Here is a 13,836-nt window from a genome sequence, read left to right as displayed (position 1 = left end):
ACAATAATTTTTTTTATATAATTATATTTACTTTGAATTATAGTATTATATAATAATTAAAAATAAAAAATATATTGCTTAAAATATATAATTAACTTAATAAATTTTAAAATATGTTAAGACAAAATATTTTTTCTTATCTTCGATCTTCTCCGGTGACCTTTTCTTCACCCCGAACAGAATGCTCAGTGCATAGAATATTTTCTTCGTCAAAATTAATATTCAATTGTAAATGCACATTTAATTTATACAAGTTTTATACATATAATAAAAATAAATTTCTTAAACAATTCTTTTAAATAAATAAATAAATAATTCATCAATCATTTTATTTGATAGTTTTTTCTAAGACGAGCTACTAACTAATTTTTACCAAAAAAAAAAATTATAAAAATTAAGATTGATCAATTATTATTAATTTATTTTATTCAAATAAAGCTATTTAAGAAGTATAGAACTTGCATAACTAGACATCAGTTTTGGACGGAGATGGTGTTTTGTGCCTATTTTAATTTAATGCAAAAAAAAAAAACATGAGATTTTATGCATTTTTATTAAAACACAAAAATATTTTGCTATTACCCTTACAAATTAATTAGAGATGAAAAATGTGAGAATTGTATTTTATGTTTTATTTTTTTATAACATGAAAACCATAGTTACTACTTTTCGAGTACGCTTTAGGAAAATTTCGACTAAACTTAATAGCTGATAAAATAAGTTATACTAGATGAACTATGTGGGCTATTCATTTTTATTTTTATATAACAACTATGTGGGCTATTCTATATTTTTTTGTTTTATGACATGAAAACCTGTGCGGTCGCTACCCAAGTGCGTACTGGGGTGTGATTGTTTTTAATTTGAGGCATTTTATGCTAATTATGAGTAAATTAATATATAAAATAATATATTGTGCTAATTGTTTCTTCGTATATATTGTAGTATTTTATAATATTAATTGGACACATCGATAATCTTTAATTGGAAGAACATGCTCAAGAAGTTTCTACTAATGAAAAATAAGAGATTTGAGGTAAAAAATATTTATCTCATTTAAATAGATTAATCTAAGCTATTTGTAACGTGTCCGGAAGCTGACACGCCCGGCGCCTAGGCCACGCTTGCGCTGAGGTCCAGACCAGTCGTCCCCTGTGCACAATACGTCCGGGATATACCATACAGTATGGAAGAATCATGCGGAACACGTACATGCACCAAGATATGAGTCATTAGTTGGCCATACAGGACAGGGGCTCGCACACATGGGACGGACTATGGTCGAAAACCAGGGGCAGGAATGTGAGCCCGTGACAAACTCCCCCACTTCAAGTCGCAAACGCCCTCGTGCAACGCTACTTGAGTGCACTTACATTGTTTTTTGCACCTCGGTATGCCTCCGGCATCACTCCGTCGATCATTTCCTGCATACCCTTCTTTTTTTTGTGCTCACCAACAGCCAGCGAGGTCTTTTGCTATAATCCATGTGCAACCCAACTTCCGCTGCGCATCTCCACACACCATCCAGGACATTCTTTGTTGCGGCTTGTGCAATTTTCGCCTGATGATCGTCCTTAACGTGGTTTTTCCCTCACGAACAAAGCTCGGCCCTCTTGGCCCTTTCAGCAACATCGAGCATACTCCCCCTCCTTGAGATGTCCAGTAATCTAAGGACATGCTCTTCCTTGACGTGCTCGACAACGTCGGACTGTCCAATTACCTTAGGACATGATCATCCTTGACGTGCCCATCGACATGCTCCTTGTCTCGAGACATGCCCACTTTGTCGCTTCGTTCGCCACCAGCGTCAAGGTCCGCTCTGATACTATATGTAACGTGTCCGGAAGCTGACACGCCCGGCGCCTAGGCCATGCCCGCGCTGAGGCTTAGACCAGCCGTCCCCTGTGCGCAACACGCCCGGGATATACCATATATTATGAGAGAATCGGGATATACCATATAGTATGAGAGAATCATGTGGAACACGTACATGCACCAAGATATGGGTCATTATTCGGCCATACAGGACAGAGGCTCGCACACATGGGACGGACTATGGCCGAGAACCAGGGGCAGAAATGTCAGCCCGTGACATATTAGACTAAAAATGAGCTACACTAAATTAACTAACATGGCCCAAAACAAACGAGTATAAACAAAGTTGGTTTGCAAACATCTATGAGCTGGTCCAAGGAAAAATTTTGTAAGAAGATTGGCAAGCTGATTTGAGCTATGGACATGGAGTAAAGAAGTAAACCCAATGGTGTAATGGTTCCGGATGAAATGACAATCCATATCAATGTGCTTGGTTTTCTCATGAAAAACAAGATTTTCTGCCATATGAAGGGCATCTTAGCTATCAAAATTAAATATAATTGGCAAGGTATATGAAGTGATTTGATAAGATAAGAAAACCATATTAGTTCACACGTAGTTGTGATCATAGCTCTATAATCATATTGTGTTGAAGACAAACTAACGGTGGAATGTTTCTTAGCTTTCCAATAGATTAAGTTTAGTCCAATGAAGACACAATAACTTGTAATAGACTTTCTTGAATCTGGACATGACCCCAATCAGTATCACAACAAGCAACCAATTTCAATGAATCGGACTTTAAGTACACTAAACTCAAATCTAGTGCTCTTTTGAAATATTGCAAAAGATGAAGACTTGTCTTCCAATGTAGAGAAGTGGGACGCCTCATGAACTGACTTAGTTGCTGAGTGGTATAACAAATGTTAAGTCTAGAGAAGTTAAAGTATATGAGCCATCCAAGTCGCCTCTTGTTTGGAAAAGGACTAGGATTAGGGAGAGCCTCACGAGCATCACTTGATAGTTTCAAACCTTTCGGCAAAGGTGTTCAAGCAGCCACACCATCCCACTTCCTCGATAATACCCTTTGTGTATTTAACCCAAGATAGTACAAGTGCCATGGAAGTAATTTGCCTCACCAAGATCTTTAATTGTGAAGGTCTTGTGCAGATAATCCTTTACTTTGTTAACCTTCATCGGAAAGGATTCAACCAAAAGTATGTCATCAATATACACTATAGTATCATATCCTTCGTACATAAATAATAAGCAATGGTCACGAAGAGATCATTTGAATCCAAAGACAATAAATTTTTCCGTCAATATTTGTGTACCAAATTCTTGGGACTTGCTTAAGCTCATAAATGGATATCCTCAACGTGCAGAACTGACCTAACTATCCATACAAAAAGATATTATTCTCATCAATCTGTTGAATCACCAAAAACAAAACTTTCATCGAAATCTTTGTTGTCACATCTTTAGTCACAAAGACAAAACTTTCATCGAAATCTTTTCCATGAACTTGCAGATATCCCTTGGTTACTAATCTTGACTTATTTCTTTTTATAGTCCTATCTTGTTCTTTTTTATCCTATAAATCCATTTGCAACCTATTATTTTCTTATCTTTTGGTAGTTCTGTTAAATTTCCAAGTGCTATTCTTCTCTAAAGCCTCTTGCATAGCTAGCTTTCACCCATTTGGGATCTTTAGTTGCTTCAATATGAGATTTTGGTTCATCCTCTACTTCAGTCAAGAAGGCTTTGGGCTGCAAAACATATATAATCATTCATGAGTTTGGTTTCTTTGTTACTCTGTGTGTCTATCTTGATCATGAGACACAGTGGGATCAGATGCAACTTCAATACCAACTTTTGTAGTCTCCTCCGACACTATCTGGTTTCCAACGTTGTTATCTTTATGAACAACACTCATTGAATAGTCGACTATTTTTTATTTTTTTTTCTCATGGGGTATAGCTAGATGTGTCCATGCCAGTAGGTGTCTTCATTGGAAGACTTGTGCTCGGGAATATGTGTTCATAGAATATCACATGTATTGTGATCAGAAAAGTTCATGTCTCAAAAATGAATACCTTGTACCCTTTCTCTCTTATCTAGTTTAGATATTTATATGGATCAAAATTGTATACAAAACACAAGCAACCAAAAGCTTTAAGATCATCAATCTTTGGCTTCATTCTGTATACCACTTCATATGGTGATTTATTTATCAATTAATAAGGCCTCTTCCCATTTTGTTGGAGAGTATAAGGGTACAACTTTGATGAAGAATTCTATATTTATCCAATTGCTGAAATCTAGGGTTTGAAAATTCTTGTTTAGATTTGAAATTAATTTAAATTTTTTGTTTAAATAAGTATTTTTAATCTAATATTTTGTGAGAAAATAATACTTTACAGATCCTCGGATCAAATACCAACTCAAAAAACTTCTGTATAAATGGAACCTTAGCCTCTACGAGCTCCATAATCTCATTTCTTTCGACAGCGAGTCCAACGTCCGACGAATGCACTGCATTCCGGCGGATCCGGCGACGAACTCATGCACCGTTCTGTCGACGTCGATCCAACTGCACCCGGGTTGCTTCTCGACGCCTTTCTCCCTCATAGCGCCCCTCAGACTCACCACGCCGCGCCACCGCCTGTCTGCAGCCAACGAATTCGACAGCATTACGTACCCGCCGGAGTTCTCGGGATCAACTTCAATCAGCGCAGCCGAGATCATTTGCGACAGCTCTAACCGGCCGTGGCGAATGCAGCCGGCGAGCAGCGACCCCCAAACAAATCTATTGGGTTCGAAAGGCATGGAGGCCGCAACATCGAGAGCTTCTTCGATAAAACCCGATCGGGACAGAAGATCAATGTAACAAGCATAGTGTTCCAGCCGAGGCGCAACGATCATGTCGTTGAAAATTTCGCGCCCTTCGCGTATAAGACCGGAGTGGCTACACGCGCACAAAACGGCGAGGAGGGTTCCGGAATTAGGGCGCAAGCCGAGTTCTTGAATTTCCGAGAAAAGGCTCAAAGCCTCGTCTCCGTTTCCGTTCACGGCGAGACCCATGATCATGGCGTTGATCGAAACCACGTCTTTTCTACTCATCTCGCGGAAGACGGCACGTGCGCTGTCCAAATCGCCGCATTTCGAGTACATGTCTATCAATGCGGTGGCGAGGTTAACGTTCGATGCAAGCGTGCTTTTCTGCCCCCCGTTTCGAATGTATTCGTGGATCCACGACCCAAGCGATAAGTCCCCGATTTCAGCGCACGCTGAGAGGATGCTAACCATGGTGACGTGGTTTGGACGACAATCGTTGCTACTTATCATCGATCGGAAAGTAGCCAATGCCTCCACGGCGCAGCCGTTCTGCTCATAAGCGCCGATCATGGCATTCCAAGAAAGAACACTTTTTCTGCCGTTTTCGGAAATTTTGTCGAATGCTTCCCTACTCTTGTCGATCTTTCGCCATTTTCCAAACAGGTAGACGAGGACGATATTCGTGTAATCGAAACTAATGCTGTTAGTAGAGTCTAACTCATCAGCTGCATTCTGTTCTAGCAGATTCACCCATTTTTGGATTCCTTGAAGATCAAGTCTCGAACAGGCCGATAAAATGTTGATCATGGTGTCGCTTGCCGGGCGAAGATTTTCAGTCAGCATTGTGGCGAATAGATTCAAGGCATCGTCGGGGAATCCGAGTTTAGCATAGGAAGAAATCAAACAAGTCCAGGAACAAACCAGATTTCTGTGAGGCATTTTGTCGAACACATGGCGGGCGGACACTAAATCCCTAACCCCCTTGGCGTAGGCGACGAGCAAACCGTTGAGAACAAAAGCTTCGCAGGCGAATCCCAATTTGACGACATCAGAATGTATTTGCTTCACAGAACTCGCATCAATGGCGTCGATTGAGCACGCCTTGAGAAGGAAGGACAAGGTCAGGTGATTAGGCGAAATTGGGCGGGATTTGAGCTCCTTAAAAAGCAATAGCGCGGCTCGGGGACGATTCTCGTCGGCCATGGTGTGGATGAGTGAATTGAAGGAGAAGACGTCGGGGTTCTGCAACGAATTGAAGACATCGATCGCCGATTCGGCAGAGTAGTGGGCGATGAGTCGAGCGGCGATGAGGTTGTCCTGGTGGGCACCCATGGTGAACATTAGAGCGTGGATTTGGAGCAGCCATCGCGGCGGGACGTGGCGTTGCTGCAACAGGCGGGAGAGATTATCCAGTCTCGAATTCGAATTTGAACTGATCGAGCGGCGGAGGGCGGCGATCGGAGGCGAATTGAATTTGAGGTTTGATCGGAAATCGGGGCGGCGAATACGGCGCACGAACTGAAGCATCAGTCGGAGATTTTCTGTGTCTTCGTGTTGTATGGTGCATTAGTGTTTCATACTTTCATTCATGCAATTGTCCTTGTGCGGTGTTGGTAAACACGGGCGTGTTGACCCGTTAGAAGAGTTGGGGCAAATAGGACTGGAAAAGGAAAAAATAAAATAACCGACCACAGTGGGAGTCGAACCCACGACCTTTTGATCCGAAGTCAAACGCGCTAATCCACTGCGCTATGCGGTCATTTAATTACTTAAGCACATATTTATTTATTTAACCTATAAATACAAGAATTAAGGTAAAAAATAATTAATAAATAATTTAATTAAGATTTTAAATTTATGAATTTAAAATATAACTAAAATTTATAATCATATTTTAAAAAAAATAAAATAATAAATATATAAGTCGGAGCGAAATAAAAAATATAAATATTTTATAGAGACGAAGAAAGTATTATATTTTACTATACCATCGCAACTCAATGTATATTTTTTTTACTATTTTTATACATCTCACTTAAAATATTTATTTTCAATTACAGTAAAATAATTATATCTAAATATTATACCCTAAATTTTACAAAAATATTCATTTACTTTGTATTTTCAAGAGCAAATATATCAAAAGAAATTTACATACTTAAACTAACTAATAAATATTATTATTATTTCATAATCTATTACTCCTTCCGTCCCGTAAAAAGAGCACAATTTGTTTTTTGCATGTAAATTTTAAAATATTAGTATTATATTAGTTTGTAGTAAAAGACAAAAATGTCCTTATTAGTATGGTGTATTACAAAAGTGATGATATTTGTGTAATATATTGTAAATTGTAAGAGTATTTATTATGTTAAGCGGGTAGTACAGTTATTAAATTAGAAAATTGTATCCTATTTTGAGACGGACAAAAATAAAAAATAGTATCCTTCCTATAAGACAGAGGAAGTATAATAAAATAAAATGATACATTTAGTTGGAGGGGGAAATATGAATTTGTTTACCTAATAAATTTTATATTTTTTTCGATTAATATTACGAAAAATATAATATATAATATATTATATTATTTTATATAAAATTAACAATTTAATATAAATTTTTTTTTTTTTTCAACTTAATTTACTTTTTATACTATTTTTGTTATGTTTTACTAAAAAATATTTATTTTCAATTATAATAAAAATAATCATAGTTAAATATCAAAATATACTTTTAATTTTTACAAAATTATTCATTTCATTCGTATTTTTAATGATAAAAATGTCAAAATTATCTTATATTTTCACTAATCAATAAAATGTTAGTGTGTTTATGTGTGAGATTTTGATTTTGAATAGTAAAATTTTGAATTAAAATAGTTATTTGATGTGATATAAATATATAATGATATAATGTTTTGAATAAAAAAAGAGTAAATTTTAATGTAATATTATAAATGAAAAATAAGTGATTAATTTGAAATTTTTAAAGAAAATAATTTTGGAATAGTAAAATCACGGTGAAAATTATACAAGTAAAGACAAGTGGATACATTGAGTTATGATGGAGGGAATTTTATTTTTCATAGGGTAAATTATTTTTTTAGTCCCGTAACTGGACCCCTTTATCATTTTAGTCCTGTAAGTGGAGCCTGTCGCAAACTAGTCCCATAAGTGAAAAACTTTTGCTGTTTTAGTCCTCCGGCGCCGGAGACGCCTGCATGGCTCGCCGGAGGTGACGTGTCCGCCAGATGTCCCGCCAGGTCAGCGACACCTGGCGGACACGTGGATTTATTTTTAATTTTTCAATTTTTTAAATTTTTAAATTTTTTTTTAATTGTAACAAATAAAAAAATACAAATAAATTGAAAATAAGTTTTAAAAAAAATTTAAAAAATGAAAAAAAATTAAAAAAATCTACGTGTCTGCCAGGTCAGCGACACCTGGCTGATACGTCACCTCCGGCGAGCCACGCGGGTGTCTCCGGCGCCGGAGGACTAAAACAGCAAAAATTTTTCACTTATGGGACTAGTTTGCGACAGGCTCCACTTACGAGACTAAAATGATAAGGGGGTCCAGTTACGGGACTAAAAAAATAGTTTACCCTTTTTATATTATTGATACAATTTTTCGTACTAACATAAAATTACATACATCGAAAAATACAAAGTAAACGCATCTTATATTAAAACATAAAATAAAATATGTATTGATTTATTTTAAAAAATTATAATTCGATAAGGTGTGTTTGTTTTGGGGTTTGTATTTTGATTTGAGATTTGAATATTTAAAAATTTAAATTGAAATAGTTGTATAATTTGATATAAATAAGTATTGATGTGATATTTGAATATAAAATTAATTTTTAGTACTCGGTCATAAAAAAGTATTCCCATTTAGTCCGACACATATTTTAAAAAAAATAAGTAAAAATAAAAGTAATTTCTTATCAGAGTAAATAAAAAATAGAAAAAATAGTATTTTTATACTAAAAAATAAAAGAATAAATTTAAATGATAAAAAAAAATTTGAAAATAAATTTTGATGACAGATATAATATATTATAAAAATTATAAAATAAATATTTAATTTGATATTTTTTTTATAAAAGTATTTGAATAAATAGTAGAACTTATCCAAAATCCTTTAAATAAGCAACCTTTTTATTGTTAGTTTCCTTTAGACAATTCCGCTCTTGGCTGCTTTTGTGCAAGTACTTTTTTTCACTTCATTTTTTATATGATTATAATTTTAGTTATATTCCCAAAAAGTCAAAAGTTAAGTGACAATGTGTATTTATTTTGTGAAATAATTTGAAATGATAATGTTTTTATGTGAAATATGAAAATTTAAATAATATAAAAATACTAAATATATATATCATATTATAAACAGAGAGTTTGTAATCGGATCATACAATCTAAACACACCGAAAGCAGTACATTTAAAATACAAAATCAATTGTTAACCTATTTCGATCATTATTGACCTACAACTGTAATTCAGGCTTACAGAGAAACAATGTTTAATGTTCAGCACAAAAATCCTTAAACTCCAACTCTTAGATTTCTTTTTGTCTTACATCACACAATCTCGTATTTTTCATACATTCATAATATGTTGCATATTTCTCTCAATTTGTTTTAATTGAAGTTACACAGAGGGTGATCAGCATTCATTTCTTTTGGTAACTTCAATTAAATATTTTCATATTGAGCAACATTTAAGACATTAACTCCAAAGTCAATTGGACATATGTAAACCATTGGATTTCACTGGTTAAAAATCATCAACCAAAACTAAAAAAAATCATACTTTCTCTGTTCAAACAAAAAGTATACATTTACTTTTGGCGCGAAGTTTAAGAAATAATAGTATTTTAATTATAGTGGGTAGATAAAAGTAGTGTAATGACAAATTTTCTCTTACTTTTTTGGTATAAAATTAATGATGTGATGTAAAGTAGGGTTATTCGTGGAAAAAATAGAATATTTAATGAAATGATTACTTTGTAATTGGATCGTTCGAAAATAGAAATATGTATACTTTCTAGTTGCACGGAGGGAGTATTAACTATTAACAAACTAAATTCAAATTCATTTATTTTTTATTCTACTTGGATTTTATTCTTTTTTTTATATATATATATTATGTATTATGTAATGTTATCATTATCGCAGTATTAGTTTTTCTTTTATATATATATATATATCACTAGAGATGGCAATATCGGGCCGGCCCGATCTGTTCGTGCCGGGCTAATGCGATCTGATTTATTTTAGATCGGGACAACGTCGGGTCTGGTTTGATATTGGGCTTGGGAATCCAGGCCAAGGACGGCCCGGGTCAAAATCGTTCCGGGCCGAGCTAGCCCAATTTTATTTATTTATTTATTTTTAATTATACTTTTTTAAAAATCTAATACAAGTTCAATAAAATTTTGAATAATAAACATAGCAATTGAACACATAAATTATCAATAATAACACAACTTCAACCATTACACTATATTTCAATTTTGGATATATATATACTATATTTATAAAATTATTTATTTAAAATATATTTAAATTATAAAATCGGGACAGACCATTCACAGCCCGAAAAAATTTGGGCCTATTTTTTATGCCCAAGTATGATTTTTTGTGCCGAGTTTGAATCGAATTTTCGGGCCGGGTCTATTTTGTCAACACTAGATATCCCACTAAGTTTTTTTCACTTTGTGATTTTAAATAAATATATTTTTTATATTAGTGATGAAAAATCATATTGATAATATAAAAACTAATAGATTATGTTTGAATTATCTTTTGTGTGTGGATAAAGTATATATATTATATACTGTGTCAGTGTGTATATTATTCTCTCTGTCCCATCCAATTATTCTCATATTTTTTTTTTAGTTATCACACTCAATTACGTTACTTTCCAAAAAAAGAAGTAAAATTACGGAATTTTTAATTACAATTAAATCTTAACTAATTCAAATGAATCTATTTTCAGTTTTTTACTCACAATTATTTCAAAATTTTATTTTGAATTCGATTAATTAAAACTGATTAAAATAAACATGGTCCAAAAATCAGAAAATTCGACTCGGGCATAATATAAAAAAATTGGTCTCGAATGTAGCTGAAAATTTAAATAATAAAAATAATTTAAATTTTAATATTTTTAAAAAATATTATAATTAATAGTAAATTTTAACGGTGTATTTGGTTTGAAATTTGGAATATGTTTATATTGTGTTTTGGTTTGAATATTTTTTTATATGAAGTACGGAGAATTGTGTAGATAATAATAATAATAATAATAATAATAATAATAATAATAATAATAATAATGAGTGTGTATTATATTAATATTTTTGAAAAAATATGTTAGAAAACTTTTTGTTGAAGAAACAGAACATTGGATTTTGAACTTTTGTTAATAATAAAAATATATAATTTAAATATTTTTTCATTCAATATAAATATGTATTAATATGATATTTTGAATGTAAAATGATAATTAATATAATATAAAAATAAAAAATAAAAAATTGATTTGATATTTTTTGGAAGAAAAAAACGGTGAATAAAATATAATGTTGTATTTGGTTGGAGGTGTAGATTTTGGATTTGAATTTTAAAGAGTAGGATTTTTTAAGCCAAAATCAAAAGTAATCTCATTAAAATTATTTTTTTTTTCATTTTTAGTACCACTCAAAAAGATTTATCAAAATTAGTTCTATTAAAAAACTTAACTATCATTTTTTGTTCCACCGTTGAAATTTCAACGGAATAAACTGACGTGACGGTAACGAAAACTGACATAGCATCTTATTCGAATCCAACATGATCGTGTTCAAACATTAGGTCAAATTATGTATTCAAACACAACCGTGTTTGATATAAGTATGCATGTGTTTTCATTCCTTCTCAAAAAGTTATGGCAGCTAAGGGAAATTGATCCCTTAGTGCAAGACACATTTGAATTAAGTGGTTCCGACGAATTGAAGATCGTGTTGATAGAACATCTGGAGGAAGAACATGTGAGAGAGATAGCCATAGACAAGAGAATAATAAAAGTTCTTAAGGAGCTTAACTTAACTCCGAGAGAGTCACCAAGTTATGAATTGGCTCCAATATTTTTACATGAATCTAATCAGTGTTTATTACCATCTTTGATGCAGGCACCTGAATTGGAATTGAAGCCTCTACCTAAAACTCTGAAGTACGTTTATTTGGGAAAGAAGAATACTCTACCGGTGATCATCTCCGCAAAATTGACACCAGAACAAGAAAAGAAATTGAGTAAGGTTCTGAAAGATCACAAGACCTCCATTGGATGGACGATCGCTGATATAAAATGTATTGATCACTCATTCTGTACCCATAGGATCACACTCGAGGAGGATTCGAAACCGGTGAGACAAGCGCAAAGAAAATTAAACCCAATTATGACTGAGGTAGTCAAGAAAGAAGTGTTAAAGCTCCTTGAAGCTGGTATCATCTACCCTATCTCCGATAGTAGGTGGGTGAGCCCAGTTTAAGTAGTTTCCAAGAAAGCTGGAGTAATGGTGGAAGAGACTCGAAAAAGGAGAAAAGCTCTTTGTTTGAAAACAAACTGGATGGCGCCAGTGCATAGATTACCGTAAGCTCAATACGGTAACAGAAAGGATCATTTTCCTCTCCCCTATATTGATCAAATGATTGAAAACTCGTTGGTCGCGCATATTACTGCTTTTTAGATGGATTTTCAGGTTACTTTCAGATAGCGATAGCACCTGAGGACCAGGAGAAAACATCATTCACCTGCCTATTTGGATTTTTCGCCTACTGAAGGATGCCTTTTGGTTTGTGTAACGCTCCTGCTACATTCCAAAGATGTATGGTAAGTACTTTCTCTGAGCATATTGAGCGAATCATTGAAGTGTTTATGGATGATTTTAGTGTATATGGCTCTAGTTTTGATGATTGTCTATGCAATTTGACTCTAATCTTGAAACGATGCATCGAAACTAACCTTGTGATTAATTGGGAGAAATGTCAAATAATGGTTCAACAATGAATTGTTTTAGGCCATAAGGTGTCACATGAGGGTATAGAAATAGATAAATCTAAAGTTGAACTAATCACTGTTTTACCTTACCCTACGTTTTTTAGGACATGCAGGTTTCTACCGAAGCTTCATCAAGGACTTCTTCAAGATTGGAGCACCATTGTTTCACCTCTTGCAGAAAGATGTAGTATATGAGTTCAATGGCGATTGCAAGAAGGCATTTGGAGCACTGAAGGAGTGCCTCACAACCCCACCAATTATTTAACCTCCGAATTGGGACTTCCTATTCGAGATGATGTATGATGCAAACGATACTGCAGTGGGAGCCAATCTAGGGCAACGAGTTGAGAGGGTTTCTTATGCCATCTACTATGCTTTGCGAGCATTGAATCTCTCAATTAAATTACTCTATCACGGAGAAAGAGATGTTAGTTATTGTTTTTGCTCTTGATAAATTTAGATCTTATCTTTTAGGCACTAAAGTGTTTGTTTACTCTGATCATGCAGCTCTACGCTACTTGATGGCAAAAAAGGAGGCCAAACCTTGATTAATTCGATGGGTGCTCCTTCTGTAAGAGTTTGAAATAGAAATTTGCGACAATAAAAGAAATGAAAATTTGGTAGCTGATAACTTGAGTCGCATACCCGTAGAGTCAGATGCAGTTCCTGTTCGAGAGTCTTTTCCTGATGAACAGCTTCTCTCTATTGCAAATACACACCATTGGCATGCTGATATTGTTAATTACTTAGTCACTAACAAGTTTTCTGCAAGTTGGGCAAAGGTGAAAAGGGATCAGCTCCGAAGTGATGCAAAATACTACATTTGGGATGACCCTTACCTTTGGAAGTGATGCCCTGATCAAATCATTCGAAGGTGCGTTAATGAAGGTTAATTTCATTCTATTTTGACCTTTTGTCACTCTATGGCATGTGGTGGACACTTCGGATCCAAAAAGACAGCTAGAAAGGTGTTAGATAGTGGACTTTACTAGCCTACTCTCTACAAGGACGCATTTGAGTTCTGTAAATCTTGTGATAGATGTCAACGAACATGTAATCTTTCTTCCCATAATTAAATGTCTCAATCGCCTATGATGTTTGTCGAAATATTTTACGTTTGGGGTATAGATTTTATGGG

The 13,836-nt window shown here is 34.2% G+C and overlaps 1 protein-coding gene and 1 non-coding gene across 2 annotated transcripts; both read right to left on the bottom strand.

Annotated features, from left to right (window-relative positions):
- Window positions 1–2,863: 2,863 nt before the first annotated feature.
- On the bottom strand, window positions 2,864–6,201 carry LOC127244957 (pentatricopeptide repeat-containing protein At2g29760, chloroplastic-like). The gene is made up of 2 exons (XM_051265571.1): window positions 4,286–6,201; window positions 2,864–3,006 (listed from the first exon to the last, which is right to left on the bottom strand). The coding sequence occupies exon 1, from the start codon at window positions 6,178–6,180 to the stop codon at window positions 4,294–4,296; it is 1,887 nt and encodes a 628-aa protein (XP_051121528.1). The 5' UTR covers window positions 6,181–6,201; the 3' UTR covers window positions 2,864–3,006; window positions 4,286–4,293.
- A 137-nt stretch (window positions 6,202–6,338) lies between these two features.
- On the bottom strand, window positions 6,339–6,412 carry TRNAR-UCG (transfer RNA arginine (anticodon UCG)). Its single transcript has one exon. It is a non-coding gene; the product is annotated as a tRNA-Arg (tRNA).
- Window positions 6,413–13,836: the final 7,424 nt, after the last annotated feature.

Source organism: Andrographis paniculata, unplaced genomic scaffold, assembly GCF_009805555.1.
Source record: "Andrographis paniculata isolate CXL003 unplaced genomic scaffold, ASM980555v1 Contig21END, whole genome shotgun sequence".
Lineage (NCBI taxonomy): Eukaryota > Viridiplantae > Streptophyta > Magnoliopsida > Lamiales > Acanthaceae > Andrographis > Andrographis paniculata.
This window is presented reverse-complemented; position numbering and strand designations above follow the sequence as displayed.